We start from the raw sequence: 17,495 nt of genomic DNA, 5'->3' as shown, positions 1-17,495 counted from the left end.
TTTTCTCTTTCTGTCCCCCTAACTTCTCGCTGATTGATACTCACTTCTGGAGGGGTTTTTTTTTTCCAGGCGCAAGGGGCGGCCCTCCGGCTCCCTGTCAAACCCGCGCGTCCAATGAGAAGTGAGGAAAGACAGCGATACAAAGTGTTTTGTCCAATGGCAGCAGAGGGAGACGCGCGTCCTGGAAGAGGAACCGTCATCCGGACTGCAGCAGTCTAATGAACTGACTCCATAATGCAGCCTATAGAAGAAAAAAAAACAACATTAGCTTATTATACATTCTCTCATTGTATCCATGTCTGCTTTACACGCAGATTGCCCTGCAAACAGAATAATAAAACAATAAAATACATCAGTTTGTGTTAAATGATGCATGTATTGGCCTCACCAACCAGTGACACTCACATCCTGCAGCTTCACTTCTCTGAAGGCTGATCCTCCAGGTCTGTCGGCCGAGGCCGGTGCGCGGCCCTCGCCTCCTGGTGAACATCCAATAGTCATTTTAGTATCTGTCTTTTCACATATGTCTGAGCCGCTGATTCCATCATTACCAGGGATTGGAAGGAAAAGTCCCATTACAGCTTCATTGTGTCGGCCGACAGCTGCGGCAGGACAGGTGGGCTGATCTCAGGACACAGAGGAACGACAAGATTAGCAAGTGAAATGGTTTGGCTCTGCTCGGCTTATTTCAGGTCGGTTACAGGGAAGAAAATATATATTATGGACAATAAACTGGTGTGTTAACACAGTTTAGAGGGAGATAACTCAGGAGCTGATATACAAGTTTAAGATTTAAAACATAGGCTGCCATCAGAGGCCTGCCATCTGTTTATTATGTTAGTCTATAAATTAATTCATTGTACTAATTTAGGCCGATAAAAATGATTAAAGCTAAATGTCTGCTTCCCTGTTTTCTGATGAAAGCAATCGTCAAAAAAACGACGCAGAATTACCTTAAAATAACAAATCAATTTAGACCCAATACAGACAATTATTGGATTAATAAATAACCAATTCATCTATTAAAAATTAGAAGACGCATTATTGCGTTTAATAATGTATTGGGAAAGTATTAATAAAAAGTATGAATGTTTAGATTTTGGTTGTAATGCAAATAACTATTTCTAATAGCACTGGAAGTAAATATAAAGACTAGCATAATATAGAAGACTGCTACTACATATTAAAATAAAAGCCTACTAATGATAACAATCATAAAACAAATATTAAGTCAAGTCAATTGTTTTTATATAGCCCAATATAACAAATGACAAATTTGCCCCAATGGGCTTTTAGGCTAATAATAAGAATCAGAATAAGAATAGGCTACTATAAATAATAATAATAATATACAGGCAGGTGATATTGTTGCAGCTTTTGGTCAGACCCTTAACCGGTCACTGGTCAGACATAACCGGTTCCAAAGATCAAGCATCGCTTTTTGAAAACCGGCACTTTGCTGAGACTTTGTCCGGAGCTGCATGATCCGTCTGCAGGCCTGATGCTCAGGAAGAGGCGCACAGACCGAAGGCAGGCGGCTGATCCGTTTCTACCGGGGGGAAGAAATCTTTAACACATTTCCCGTGAGCGACGAAACGAAAAGATCCGGGGAGAAAGGGCCGAGGATGATCGCTGCTGGATTTTGATCCGTCAGAGGAAAGACTGCAGGCCGGAATTCAACCTGCGGCTCCTGAAGATCAAGCTCTCCAAAGGTCACCGCCGTGCACGTGGATTGTTTCATACAGTCGAGTCAATGGTTCTAACTCAGCAAGTTATGTAGAAACTGGGATGCACAGTTAAGAACAAAACAACAAATCAAGAAACCGCAAACAAAACTATAATTTATGTAAAACTCCGAAACAAATACATCGCGGTAACACTGTTTATATATTGAATATTTTACTGAGAGGTTAGTCTATAAAAACAAATTAAACCACATAAAAACACATTATAATACATCAAATAATATCAAATAAAATAAAATAAAGTCTAACTAGAGTGACTGCGGAAATATTAAAGGCTACTAGAAGCTCCTACAGGTTGACATTATTGGTATTATTCTGCACAGATCGACGCAGTGGATATTATATATTATACATAAGCATTTCTGACGCTTTAATGGCAATGTAAGTAGCCTATTGAGCTTGAAAGTAAATGTATTGAGTACCCAATTAGATATTCAGGGAGAAATATGGAGTTTGAAATGATATGAATATCATTTTGATTGTAATTTACACAATTGTAAGCCGTGGATAATTGTTTTTTTTATGAGATGTTGGGTGATGTTGTGCGACTAAATGCTTGTGCGTAAAGTAAACAAGTAGCCCAAATATTCTGTGTGCGTTTGCTTGCGCGTGCGTTTGTGTGTGTGTGTGTGTGTGTGTGTGTGTGTGTGTGTGTGTGTGTGTGTGTGCATAAGATGGGGTTTAAATCCCTGTGGGAGGAAACTCGTAAAACACAAGCAGTTAAAACTAAAACCAACTGTTTGCTGTTTGGATCCCAGTTATAGCCCCGATGGCATCTCATTCACCCAAAACGAATTCTTTAAAATCAGATAAATATCACCAGAGGTTTATATGGAACATTTGTATAAGGGCCAATGCAACCATAATATTTTCTCTCAAACACGCTATTCTTGCCAGTTTGTGTTTGGTTTACATTTTTAACCAAAACGGAGGGCTTCTTTGACTCCTTACGTCAAAAAAAACATAAACTCCTTTTTGTTTTCTGACTTCACCCAGACAGACACGTGGAAGGTGGGCGGAAACGTTCCGTTAATATTCAATTAGTAAAAGAAAGCGTTTGACCCCGGCTGACCCCGGGGATAAAGCGCGCAGTAAAGCATCCAAAGTGACAGCAGCTCTCGGGCTGTTTGAGCACCTTCTACCCCGGGCCAAGGACTGCGATTCCCCGTGCAGGACCCTAAATATATCGCGGAGAGCCACTGCAGGAGGCACCGAAAAGCTGAAGATGGGAGGTTTAAGACTGAGTGGTCAGTGTTGGGCCTGAAGATCCTGACATTCGCCTGACGCTCAGTTTTAGGTGTAAAATACAACATCAGCAGCATCCTGTTGCTTTAAGACGATGGTAAAATTGTGCATTTACGAGAAGTTGGGTTTTTGTGATGACCATAAGCAAGAGACCAGAGTTCACCCTTTAAAGCCTCACACGAGACACTTTCCTGAAGGGAGTGACTTAGACAAAAACAAACATCAAAGCAGGAAATAAATAGTCGGATTATAGTGCCAGCCTGAGTCGGATCGTTTTCTTAAAAAAAAGACATTCTGCGCTTTTCTTTTGTTTTGTGAGGTTAAATATTTTAGCCTAAATCTTAAACGGATGTGATGAAGACGTAACTATAGAATGAAAAATATCATGCAGCTGCAGCCGATATGGGTAAACATTATATTCAAATTCTTCGACAGAAAACTTACTGAAAAAATAAATAAAATAGCATCACATGACATACATATACATATAGATATATACACATATATATATATATATATATATATATATATATATGGATCCTTGATGTGCATGTTTTTTCTTTTCTTCTTAAGTTGTGAGCTTATAAACGTGATTTAGACACTAAACATCCACGCCACTTAGGTCTAATCAATTAATATATACATATGAATACAATGTGATAAATAAAATACAATGACAAGGAGACAGATTCATCACAGCTGAAGTCCTTTAGGAATATTACAGATGATCATAGACACCTTATAGCCACACATAGTGAGATAACACCCCGACTCAAAATCCTTTATTAATCCCACAATGGGGAAATGCACATTGTTGCAGCAGCAAGGGATAAGAGGAAAAGTAGAGGATCATTAAGTGAGATGAAATTCCACCCTACACACATTGTTATGATACAGTATATGCTACTGTATATGTATAGACTGTAGCTACTTTTCATTTAGTCAATGATATAAAAAATGCGGGATTCCATTCCATCCTAAATTAAGTTCCTTGCGTCTAACTGGGCGATAAAACCCTATCACGCTATTTGTATTAACTAGTAATACTAATGTGCCTTGAGACAAAGCAACACGTTGTTGAGTAAACAGACTATAATGTCTGGAAGTTAAGTGGCTTTAGGTTTACTAGTTTCCTACACAGCTCACAAAGTACACAAAGTTCAACATGAGTCAAAAGTCTCCTTATATTTATTTGTTCTCCACTGTAGCTCTTTCCATTTGCCCCCATTTCTTTAATAAGTTACATGTATTACGACTCCATTAAAGTTTTAACTTTTGCGCATAAAACGGTTCAGTTACGGTGTCGCTTTCATATTAAAACTACTTATTACACCGCAGTGATATCACTGCAGTCTCACTTTTAACAGACACATGTATTTGTCATAATGTTGCGGGCCTAACAGGTCGCTTTGATTTACAGCCTGGTGCTGTGTGTATATGTAGTCTATATATTTTTATTTATACTCTGTCAGCTGCGCATGCCAACACGAAAAAAAGGACCAAAGGGAAATAAACCGAGCGAGGATACCGCTCTGTTCCCAGGTAAACACCGGGATGGAAAAACCAGCGCGGTCCAGCTCCAGCTCCAGCGAGAGAGAGAGAGAGAGAGAGAGAGAGTGTGTGTGTGTGTGTGTGTGTGTGTGTTGAAGGACTACAAAAGTGCATTTTCAATTAGAGAAAGTGTGATGGCTGAGAGCAGAACGTTAAAACTGTAGGCCTACACGTAGAAACAGCAGGAGGAGGAGGAGGAGGAGCTGTGGGAGAGTATGAGAGTGTACAATGAAGGAGGGAAAAATGGAGGGAAGAATAAAGGGATGAGAGGGAGAAATTATTGTCTAAAAAGCTAAGAAATTGTGTTGTTTCAATACGGTTGTGCATGTAACCGTGTGTGAACACACAGAATATACATGTCACAAGACGTCAACAAAATAAATGTTGATGAAATATCAATGAAATAACTGCTGTGCTGCAAATATACAAAAACATGTTCTCATTTTTTTTTTAATACTCAAAAAGACAAAAGCAAACAACACTAACAACCAACATGTGAGCGCACACAAGAAACAATAATGCTCAATTTTGCATTAAGAGATGCAATGGCAACACACACACACGCGCGCGCGCACACGTACACACACACAGCAACGGTAAACAACGTTTAAAATCACCCGTAAATACAGGATCTCACTATCACTGTCACATATATGAGGCGCCACAGTGATCTCCAGTACAGAAACAAATAGGAGTAACTTACCTATATTGCCATGACATGAGCAGCAGTGGAGTGTAAGTACATTTACTCAAGTACTGTTGAGTAAATGTACTGTTAAGTACAATATTGAGGTACTTGTACTTTACTTGAGTATTTTCATGTTATGGTACTTCATACTTCTACTTCACATTTATTTTACATTTATATTACTACGCAGATTTAGATTATTTATATGAATTATATATAATCTTCTAATTAATGATGACATATTGATTAAGCTACCCAGCATTAAATGAATTAAAATGAGCTCCACCAGCTGCAACATTAAAGTGATGAAAACATAATATAATTATAATCCAGTGACATACATTATTCTCAAATGGTCCATTCTGCATAAAGAGTACTTATACTTTAAGTATATTTTGATGCTCATGCTGTTGTACTAAGATCTTGAATGCAGGGCTTTTACTTGTAACAAGAGTATTTCTACACTGTAGTATTGCTACTTTTATAAGGAAAATATCTGAGTACTTCTTCCACCACTGGACTTGAGTGTGGTCTGGAGTTATTAGAACCATTAATAGTTTTCAATGATCCCCACTGTCAGATGTTGCACCACAGAGCCTCTTAAGGCATCTCTCTCAGTTTCATTGCTCATATACTGTCTGCACTGCAGGACTGAGACCAAATGTTTTCTGTTATAGGGTTGTATGGTTGTATATTGAAAAAAAACGATCCGATTAAAAACACTTTGATAAGGGATATTTCTGTAATTAAAGATGTAAAGGTATGGACATTTCAAAAAGAGTAGGACCCGAAAAGCATTTTGCTTCCTCCTACTCCCTTTGGGACAAGACTATTTATTTAAAAGTATTTATTTATTTCAATTCAATTCAATTTTATTTATAGTGTCAAATCATAACAGTAATTATCTCAGGACACTTTACAGATAGAGTAGGTCTAGACCACACTATAATTTACAAGGACCCAACAATTCCAGTGATTCTCCCAAGAGCATGCATGAATGTGTAAGTGCGACAGTGGCAAGGAAAAACTCCCTTTTAGGAAAAAACCTCGGACAGACCCAGGCTCTTGGTAGGCGGTGTCTGACGGTGCCGGTTGGGGGTATGATGAACAATGGCAATAATAGTCACAATAAAGATATTGTAATAGTTATAATAATTCATGTTGTCGTAGAGCACAGCAGGGCGTAACAGGGCGTGGCAGGGCGTTGACCGGACATAGCAAGTCGAAGCCGGGCATTGCAGTGCGTAGCAGGGTGTTATAGGGCACAGCAGGGCGTAGGGCAGGACCATGGCGACAGCTGCCACCATGATCCAAGATGATGATGCTGGGCGGAAACAGAACATAAGGACTCCGGGGAATAAGCTCCCCGGAGCTATGTTAGTAACAAGCATTTCTGTGACACAAATACACACAGATGGAAAGAGAGAGGAGAGAGAAGCTCAGTGTGTCCAAGGAGGTACCCTGGTAGTCTAGAACTATAACCGCATAACTAAGAGATGCAGAGAAGAGGAGATAGGGAGGCTGTGTTCCGGGATTGTGGCTATACACCTTCCCTCACTGATCTAGGCTAACGCTGCGACTCATTACTCCCTAAGTATATGTAAGCTTTCTATGGGGAGAAGCAGAGATAGGGTGGGGGTGCACAATGACTGTGGCTACACACCCACCCCCGCTGGTCTAGGCGAACGCTGCAACTCCTCATACCCTAAATATAGTAAGCTAAAGAGAAGCCGAGATAGGGAGGCGGTGCGTCATGACTGTGGCTATACACCTTCCCCCGCCGGTCTAGGCGAACGCTGCAGCTCCTCACTCCCTAACTATAAGCTTTATCGAAGAGGAGAGTTTTAAGTTTACTCTTAAAGGTGGTGACGGTGTCTGCCTCCCGAACCCAGACTGGGAGCTGGTTCCACAGGAGAGGAGCCTGATAGCTGAAGGCTCTGGCTCCCATTCTACTTTTAGAGACTCTAGGAACCACAAGTAACTCTGTATTCTGGGAGCGCAGTGCTCTAGTGGGACAATAAGGTACTATGAGCTCTTCAAGATATGATGGTGCTTGACCATTTAGAGCTTCGTAGGTCAGGAGAAGGATTTTAAATTCAATCCTGGATTTTACAGGAAGCCAATGCAGAGAAGCTAATATAGGAGAAATATGATCTCTTTTCTTAGTTCTTGTCAGAACACGCGCTGTGGCATTCTGAATCAGCTGGAGAGTCCTAAGAGTTTTATTTGAGCATCCTGATAATAGGGAATTACAATAGTCCAGCCTGGAAGTAACGCATGGACTAGTTTTTCAGCATCGTTTTGAGACAGGATGTTCCTAGTTTTGGCAATGTTACGAAGGTGAAAAAAGGCTGTTCTAGAGGTTTGTTTTAAGTGGGCGTTAAAGGATATATCCTGATCAAAAATGACTCCTAGATTTCTAACAGTAGTGCTGGAGGCCATGGCAATGCCATCTAGAGTAATTATATCTTGGGATAATGATGTTCGGAGGTGTTTAGGACCCAGCACAATAACTTCAGTTTTGTTTGAGTTTAACATCAGGGAATTGTAGGTCATCCATGATTTGATATCTCTAATGCATACTTGAAGTTTAGCTAACTGACTGGTTTCGTCTGGCTTGATTGATAAGAATAATTGGGTGTCATCCGCATAACAGTGAAAGTTAATTGAGTGTTTCCTAACAATATTGCCTAGAGGAAGCATATACAAGGAGAAAAGAATTGGTCCAAGCACTGAGCCTTGAGGAACGCCATGGCTAACTTTAGCGTACTTGGAGGATTTATCGTTGATACTGACAAATTGAGATTGATCAGAGAAATAGGACTTAAACCAGCTTAGTGCGATTCCTTTAATGCCAACTAAATGTTCCAGTCTCTGTAAAAGGATGGCATGGTCAATAGTGTCGAATGCAGCACTAAGATCTAATAAGACAAGTATGGAGACAAGTCCTTTGTCAGCAGCAATTAGAAGGTAGTTAGTAATTTTCACCAGTGCCGTCTCTATGTTATGATGCGTTCTAAATCCTGACTGAAAGTCCTCAAATAGACTATTCCTATGTAAAAAGTCACATAACTGATTAGCGACTACTTTCTCAAGGATCTTGGAGAGAAAGGGGAGATTAGATATAGGTCTATAGTTGGCTAAGACCTCAGGATCGAGGGTGGGTTTTTTCAGAAGAGGTTTTATCACAGCTACTTTAAATGACTGTGGTACATAACCTTCTTCATTTTTCTTTTTTCATAGCTTTTGTCTTGTATTTTGTTTTTTGTTTATTCTTTTGTATGTTGCTCAAAATAAACGATTCATTATCAAATGTTATAAACTGTATATCTGTAGTAGTCGGGGTGCATTCTGTTGAGTTTGTACTTTTATTTGTATTTTAACAATTGTCTCCATTCTTCCATTTATTTGGGATTTGTAAAGCACTTGTGAGAAACAAGTTGGTGTCAAACCACCAATGAGTCTGGTTTGAATCTGGATATTTGCACAAATTGGTTTTAATTTTTTCTGTTGTCTTTTCATCTTTGTCGGTCCCGATTTAAAGAAATCCAATCTGATTCCTGTCTAGATTTACAAACTTCTAATTGAGCTGCCAGTGTGAACAGAACCCTGGACATGTGCTACAACATCAGATCTCAACACCTGTGACCTAAATCCAACTTACATTTGATCACTCAAACCAATTAAGTATAATTTAATAAGTAAATGTGTCATTATTTTGGGGACATTAGTTTGACTGAGAACTGTTAACGCTGATGACAAGAAATCTACTCTGACAAAATATGCTGAAGAATATCAAGATTACTTGTGTGTTATTTGGGTAAACACAACCAAAACTCAAAAGATGAGTAGATAAATAAACCGCAATGTCTTCAGAACGAGTGTTTAGTACACACAAGCACAAAAGTGATGTATTTTCTTCTTGTCTGGCTGCTTCACACCAACGTTACCACCGCATCAAGAGACACAGCCTCCTCATTGATTTGAATGAGGCAAATGTAAAGGTCTAAATAACAAAAATGTCGTCCGTCAATCAGTTTAGTCAGTTTCTCTGCAGTCGAGTCTTTTTACACTGAGTCACATGACAAGTTACATCCTTGAATATCTCAGAGATGTAAACAGTCATTGGAATAAATTCTATATCAGCAGCAGTCAACTGAGCATGGCCTGCAGTATACTGTTAATGTGGCTGCCAGCTGCCTCTCAGCAGAATCCCACTCGCTGCCGGACCTCTCTGAGGACCGGTGCTGCCAGTTCCCGAGCCCTGCGAGTCCCCAGGGCCAGCACTCCCTCCAGGTGAGCATGGTCCGACTTCAGCCTCTCGAGCGCCTCCCTGATGGGCGTCAACCTCTGGATCACAGCCTCTGTGACGAGCTTCTTATAGGCACCGGTGTCCAGACCTCTGGCCTGGGCCACCGCCTCCTCCACACTGATCCTCGCCATGGCTGCGTGGATCGTAACCAGGTTGGACACGCCTGGCCGAGTCTCCGGGTCAAAGCTGACCTCAGAGGTGAAGTCGGTGACGGCACGTCGAAGCTTGAGAGCGATGTCATCGGGGGAGTCTGTGATGGTAATCGTCGCCATCGTTTGGGGGTCGGATTTGGACATTTTGGCGGAAGGGTCACGGAGGGATTTGACCTTTCGCGTGGAGCCTAAAGGGAGGAAATCAGATTGAGAAATGAATAGGTAGGATGAGAAAAATAAAATAAAAACAATATATTCACTTCATAATAAGACATCCAGCAGTATCTGACACACTGCAAAATAAGCGCCGACATCAAAAGGTTCTATCTGTTATATTTATAAAACTGAGTGAGGGACAAAGGTGTATTTTTGATTTCAGAAGCATAAAGGCAGTCCAAGACACAGTGATGTAAAAGTGCTCGTATTATACTTTTTGGCTTTTTCCCTTTCCTTTATCGTGTTATATATCTTTTTTGTACATGTAATAGGTTTACAAAGTTAAAAAGCCACATACCATCTCCAACAGAAAACACTGTTCACAAACTGCTCCAAACAGCTCTATTGTAGTCCAGCCTTTACTTCCGTGACGAACGTGCGTCACTTTGTAACACACGTTATAATGCTCGCCTAGCTGCTAGCATGGCACGCCCTCTAGGCAAAAAAAACAACCACAAAGCATTCACTGCTGAACACTGTATGGTAATAACTGAAGGAAACCTAAATGAGCTGGGAGCTTCTCCTTCTTGTCAACTGAACATCAAGAGAACGCTTAAAAGAGACTTTAGAGAGTAGATCAACCTGAAAATGTTCAAACAAATGAGAATAATTCAAAAATGAATCACATTTGTTGTCAATATGTCCATTAATGTTCCGTATATGAACTTATTATTAAATGTAGAATCCATTCAGTAGTAGTTTATTGCCTCTGTAAAGACATTTCCATGGAAAACAGTTACGTTTTTGAGTGTTTCTACTGATGGATTTCGGCTGGTAAATTTATATTCTTTTATTAAGTTTTTTAAATTCAGATGTGAACGACCGGCTGGTTTAACAGGTTAAGACATAGACAATGTACAGTATATACTGTAGGGTGCATTCAGGGTTTGAATCTAGTTTATGTCAGCGTGAATTAAATTAAATGTGTGTGTGTGTGTGAAGCAGACGTATCTAGGTGGGAAGTGATGAGCAGACTGGGACCCGGATTTTCCTTTCCTTTCTTATTTATAAACCCCCATCCTTCCGTCATCTTGCAAGCTCCAACTCTTTTTCTATCCCATACTAGAAATCCACATCCTTCCACCGTGCCACATCCTGTTTATCACCCGTGAGACGTCATTATCTCAGGCAAATTAAAACATCTCTGGTTTTGTTTCAAAGGGAAGGTGATGACTGACAACTCCGCCTTGCCAGAGACAAGAAATTAAGATGGGATCTGCCAGTCTGAACCAATTCTCACACTCTCTCACACACACACACACACACACACACACACACACACACACACACACACGTCATCTCGAGGACATCCTCTCAAATCTATTAGCACTCTATTATTCTGATAAAAGGGGAAGAAAAATATTTCTTTAATCAAAGCTGCATTGCACACATGACTGACTCCATCTTGTGCTTTTATGATACTGATAATCAAGGAGGATGAAACTGGGATGTTAGCCATGTGTGTAAAACTGGAGACCACAGGGTAATCATTTCAAAATAAAACTAATGTCATATTGTACCTTAAATCATTGCTGAATGGCCTAATATTTTAATTTTAATTTCCCTTAAGTGTAAGTTGTGTCTATTTAACCGGGAAAAATACCTCTTTTGCAAGGGAGACCTGGCCAAAATGGCAGCATAAAAAGTGCAGTCAAAACATAAAAAAAATAATCTAAGACAAAAAAGTCAAGGCCTGAAAGAATGAATTACAAATGGAATCATTTACCGTAGATATTACAATCATCTTGAATTTGGCAATATGAGTTCCCTCCTTTTTATTTCCTTTGTCTGTGTCTCAAGTGTTGAGACGCCAACCATGAACAGCCACGTCCCCAGCCGAGGACCTTCGTTGCATGCCATTCCCCATTTCTCTCCTGTGTTTCCTGTCATCTCTCTACTACTATCGCTGTCTTATAAAGGCACGAAATGCCTCCCAAAAAAGAAATACGTTTGCAAAGATAAAACAGAAGTATAACAGAATTGCTTTAAAAATACACCTCTGAAAAAAACACTAAACTTCTGACATTTGTTGCTTTGCTCTTCGATGTATTTTCTTGTTCCAATGTTACATCATCACCCAGATGTTTCTTGCAACTAAAAGAGGGTTTGATAGTAGAAATGACTGGTGTCAGTCCCTTCAAATCAAAACGGGGGGACACGGGGACTTCTCTGAAAGGTGTTGTTCTGTTCAACAATCATTCAGGAAAAAGAATTTACGGAGGGAAAGGCAAAGAGACCAATTTATACACAAACAGGAGCAAACACAATACAACACTGGAAACAAGATAAGTTGTGATCTGCTCTGCCATAAACTCATATTTTTGTGTGTAATTGAATTCTTAAAATGTTATTTTCTTAAAACAAGTGCAGTAGGTATATGTAGCCTCCTTTCCAATGCAAATTAAAGTGTTTCAAGTATTTCCTTTGTTTGGTTTTAATTCCAGATGTAGATACTCCCTGATATCTTTTAAAACAGGTTGTAATATTAGATTGCACTGGCCGGTTTTTTTCCCACTTATTTTAAGGACGCAGTTACGGACAAAAATGCTTAAAAAAAGGGTGGAGATTTTATTCAGAAATCACCAGGACAATCTCTCCATTGATTTGTACAACTCACAGCTACAGCAACAAGCTTTTTTCCTCATAAAACCTGAAATTAGTCGGGGTGATATCTCATTCAAATAGCTGCTAATACTTAAAACGTATTCAGTGCGTTGTGTGTAACCATGAAGATTTACCATAATGCTGTTAAAGAGGTTTTTCACTCTTGCAAAAAAAAGAAAACAGCAGAACACATTTTGCACATTAAAACAGAAAAACTACTGAATTCTGGCACCAATTATTGGCTACCAGAGATCTATTTAAGTATCAGCAGCTGCCTGTAAATGTGTGTGTACGAGTGTATCCTCACTGAGCAGGGCGGCGGGTTCAGGGAACAGGTCTCCGTAGCGGTTGTTGAAGATGCGAGCGAGATCCTGAGCCAGCTCCAAATGCTGGACCTGATCCTCTCCGACGGGGACGTGAGTGGACCTGAGAGTTGAACCAAGAACACAACGTGAGCTTCCTCAACAACTGACAGCACAGGAGTTAAAATACACAGAAAGATGGGAGCGCAAATTAGAGCCACTTGGAGTCTCTGCTGGAGCTTTCTTCAGAGTCAGTTTTGCAACTTTGCAACTGTCACCCGGGAGGAAGCAATCAATTTCTTCTTTAATAAAATCCAGAGCATTAGAGATGAGTTTTCACTGCTCCTTTTTACACAGGAAATTAGGTTTTGGCTGTTTGATGGTTCAAATACCAAACCACTGAAGAGATAACGTCTAAATTCTTAAAAAGAAAAAAAGAAAGTAGCTTAAGTTTAGATTTTCACTGCAGACACACCGAGCTACAAACTGATCACTTACTCAGCTCGCATAAAAATCTACGAGCACACTATGTTTCATCAGACAGTTTCTCTTCACTCAAATCTAATAAGACTTAAATGGAAAATGTTAGAACAATCAGCTTGGTTGACTGCATTTTAAATACATTAAGGAGACTTAAAGGGCTGCCTTACACAAATAATACAAAAACATATGGAGAATTATTTTTTGTGTGCGCAGGTTTTGAGATTTCTGTCTCTTTGATTTCTGCCTCCACCACCAGACAGAAGAGTGTTTTTATTTTGTGGCTCACACAATTTTTTACTGGAACTATTTAAATTCGGAAGAAAATAGCTCCTATGAGAACAGTTGTGTTGTGGGTTATCGAGAGATTCTAGAAAATGTTGCTGTGGATTTTTTAAACATGGCATGGATGGAGGCAGAAATCTTAAAACGTGGACAAATCTGCATTGTCTTCAATGGGAAAAAAACAAACTATATAGCAGGGAATACTTGTCTGGTGACTCAGTCAATCAGTAAGTAGATGACGTACTAAACAAAAGTCGCACAATTAATGGTATTTGCTTAATGACATAGCACCTCTGCTCTTACTTTCTTAAAGTTATTGTTTTATTTCATAATTTGTTTTCCAGTAGAGTTAGGCGATCCACTTCTGTTACAAACTCCATGAAAAACCCAGCCAACACTTAATGTTTAGCAAACATTATCAATACCAGCAGTAATAAACGTGAATATTAAGCAGAGCAACTCTTAAACCAGAAAGAAGAAACCGCAGTAATACAATATATTTTCCTTTTTTTTTTTTTTCAAACCCAGATTTTATTGGAATATAGTTTATATCATAATTTATAATCATGCAAGGCACAACCTCACCAACAGCTTTAGCTTTCAGAGACTGACGGCCCTGCTGCAGCTTTCTACATGAGCCAATTGTTTTGGCATTCCAATACGAAGATCAATCTGCTTTTGAACAGGATGGTCACACATGTCTGTGTTCAAACAATAAAAATGTCTGAAAACCAAGTTTTTAGTGCATTCCATTTGTACTCGGAACTTTTTCCGAGGTCAAAGTCGGAAACACACCCCCCTGACTTCGGGTTTCTGAGTTCGGAACTCGGGCAACCACCGAGTACCCCGAGCTAAAAATCCAAAATGGCTGCTCCGTGCATCAACAGTTGCTGTAGTAACAAAGTTTATTAGCACTTCTGTGTTATTTGTGTCTCACTAAATCAGTCGCACACGCAGCGCTGTCCATATTCTATCTGTGGACAATGTTGTTACGCTGTTTGTATGCACAAAAACAGCGTAGCGCGTTGTTATAAACTGGCATTGCTAACAATGGCTAACCTGGCTAGAGCTAATGAAAACAATGAAACTCCGACTTGTAAATGGAACCCATTCAACTCGGGGGTGACGTCATTCCCAGCTTCGGCTTCCGAGTTCTAAGGTAAATGGAACAGACTATTTCTACAAGGTAAATAAAACCCCACAGAAAGCACAGTGCGGGACCACTTTTGAGAGAAGAACTTACAAAAACACTTCTTAATATACGTTCGGGTTGAAAATCAATGGGGCTTTAGGGCTCTGTTTTACCGGAGTGTGGAAAATGATTGGAAAATGAAACACCCAGCAAACGTTCTATGTACAGAGAAAAGACGTAACTTGTCGACGGAGCTAAAGAAACAATAATGCTCAATTTTGCATTAATAGATGCAATGGCACCATTTATCTGATCACACACACATTTTATATACTTTAATTGATTCCACATTACAAGTCAATTTCATTAGGAATCAAATTTCCTGAAAGATCCAACCGATTAAAACAGATTAGCACATTGTTGGGTACAGGAAACATCGCCTTTTCCAAATAAACATGCCACACACACACACACAAACACACACACTTGAATGGAGATCTCACTTGTAGAGGAGAATATCGGCGGCCTGGAGGACAGGATACGTGAAGAGACCAACACTGCCTTCATTCTTTAATTTGCTCTTCGTCTGAGTAAAAGATAGAGGAAGGGAAAACTCAAAAGCAAGTTGAGATAAAAGATACAAAATTAAAGTAGAAAAAGACAAACTACACACAAGCAGTAATAAAAGCAAACAGGTGGGAAGACTGACTTTTTCCTTCCCCCAGGATGAGCTATTTTCACTTGTACGACTCATCGATTCTCAGACAAACGGGGTACGGATGAGTTCACGTGACAGTTTCCACCATGTTTGAGATCAACTCATCTGTTGGGTAAACAAAAAGTTTTTTCTATGTAGCAACAGAGACCAAGAACAGGCAGCAGCTGGCTCTCTCGCTCTGTCTCAGCATGTATTAAAACTGCATGTGGCCGGGGGAAAATAACTGGAACTAGAAGGGCACTCTGAGAGCGCAGACCTCCGCCAAGGCTATGTCCGATCTCGCGATGTTAACGAGAGTAAAAAATGATTTGTGTGTATGCCCCGTGATTCGGATTCACTCCAAAAATGTAATGGGTTCTTCCCTGGCCCATGCTACACCCTTCAATCAAAAAAATCAGGCCGTTAGTTTTTTCCGTAATCTTGCTGACAAACAATAAAATAAACCCACAAACCAAACCGAAAATAAATCCTCCTTGGCGGAGGGTATTATAAGAGTTTTCGAAATAGAGAAACAAAACCATAAAACAGACTATAGGGATGTTCAATTAATGCAAGAAATTCAGAGGGAGCGGAAAAGGGAATGATCTTAATTTGTGACTATTAAACTGAAGTTAGGCGAAGATGTGTCAATAATTAAATCAGCATGATTCTGAAACCGTGAGTGAGAGGACATCCAGCCTTTGAAAGAGGATATAATATCAATAATAATCACCACATACTATAAAAAGGAGCCATCTTCTTCTTCAGATTGCTTGAGAAACGATTTGAGAAATCTAGGCTGGATTTTAAAGCTAGTTTCTGTTTAAGTGTTCAGCTATGAAATAAATACTTTTCATCTCCAGTTGATGATACCGTGAGTTGAAAACCAAGCTGACCGCATCACGTAACAGGATATTAGCGGTGGACTCACTTTGATCTCACATCAGTCAATATAAAAAAAATGTTTTGCCATTGTTTGCATCTTTATAACGACATTCTATATACGATTTGAATATTAGAATACATTTTGTCACATAAGGTTTTTATCTGTATGTCTTTTAAACTTCCGTAAGTGATCTATAACTATCGCCGACAATCTGTAAGCGACCAGCACAAACTAGAACTCTATAATGAAAGCAGGGACATCATTAAACTGCTTTGATTTTTGCTAAGGCTCGAGAATGACACGTTTTAACCTTTTTAACCAACACTTAAATGGTTAATAGAGGCTCGTTGAAAGAAGATCATTTGATACCAATAACAGAGTCATTTTAATAGTTACATTTAAATCCGTTCAAAAATTAAGTCAGTGGGAACCGGTCATGTTGCACCACAGGAGGCACGATAATACACACGTGGATGAATTCAATTTACCATAAAACAAACTCTGAAGTGTCACACATGATTATAAATCAGAAATATGTTTTTTTGATTATATCGTAACACCCTTAACGTCACTATTTACCAAGTGCAGAGTTACTTATGAAACGTACTTAGCTGCCTCTGGAACTGCTCACTGCTCATTTGTATGTGCATGCGTGAGTGTCTGCTGCAGGAAATCTTAAGAGTCTAACCTTCCACTGCGGCAGGTGTCGGAGGCGGGGCATGCTGGTCAGACAGCCGAGGATCCAGGAGAGCTCAGCATGCTCGGACACCTGCAGGGTCCAGAGAGGGGACACCGTCAGGGAAAAACTGTTATAGTTGGCTTAAACAAACACACACACACACACACACACACACACACACACACACACCATTTGTCCTTGATAACAATAATTAAATTTAAGGTCTGGTCCTGTTTTAGTTCATTTTTGGATCTTTTATATTCTACTTTTACTCTTTTAATATGTTACGACTACCTGAGCTAAGAGTAATTAACTGACGAGCATCTGCAAATTATTTGACTCGCCAATTAGTAACCCAAAGTCGGGCAAACTCGAGAATATAAGATAAAAACATTGCACAACACTGTTTGATGCCTGTGTAGATGAACACTCTGACACAAGGAGTGTTTGTTGCTGCTTTAGTTTGTTCAATTGCGGTTTACTTTTTTCTTTCATTTTCTTTGTTGTAGTCACTTTATTTC

At 39.6% G+C, this 17,495-nt stretch overlaps 1 protein-coding gene across 1 annotated transcript in view; it reads right to left on the bottom strand.

Annotated features, from left to right (window-relative positions):
- Window positions 1-5,138: 5,138 nt before the first annotated feature.
- Window positions 5,139-17,495, bottom strand: part of wars2 (tryptophanyl tRNA synthetase 2, mitochondrial) — a 31,994-nt gene continuing 19,637 nt past the window's right edge. Inside the window, exons 3-6 of the mRNA XM_078262518.1 lie at window positions 16,984-17,064; window positions 15,216-15,298; window positions 12,821-12,939; window positions 5,139-9,881 (exon numbers count right to left, since the gene is read on the bottom strand). Coding sequence (XP_078118644.1) covers window positions 9,433-9,881; window positions 12,821-12,939; window positions 15,216-15,298; window positions 16,984-17,064 — 732 coding nt within the window. The 3' untranslated portion in view covers window positions 5,139-9,432. The remainder of the gene's footprint in view (window positions 9,882-12,820; window positions 12,940-15,215; window positions 15,299-16,983; window positions 17,065-17,495) is intronic.

The sequence above is a fragment of the Sander vitreus genome, chromosome 11 (assembly GCF_031162955.1).
Source record: "Sander vitreus isolate 19-12246 chromosome 11, sanVit1, whole genome shotgun sequence".
NCBI classification, from domain to species: Eukaryota; Metazoa; Chordata; class Actinopteri; order Perciformes; family Percidae; genus Sander; species Sander vitreus.
This window is presented reverse-complemented; position numbering and strand designations above follow the sequence as displayed.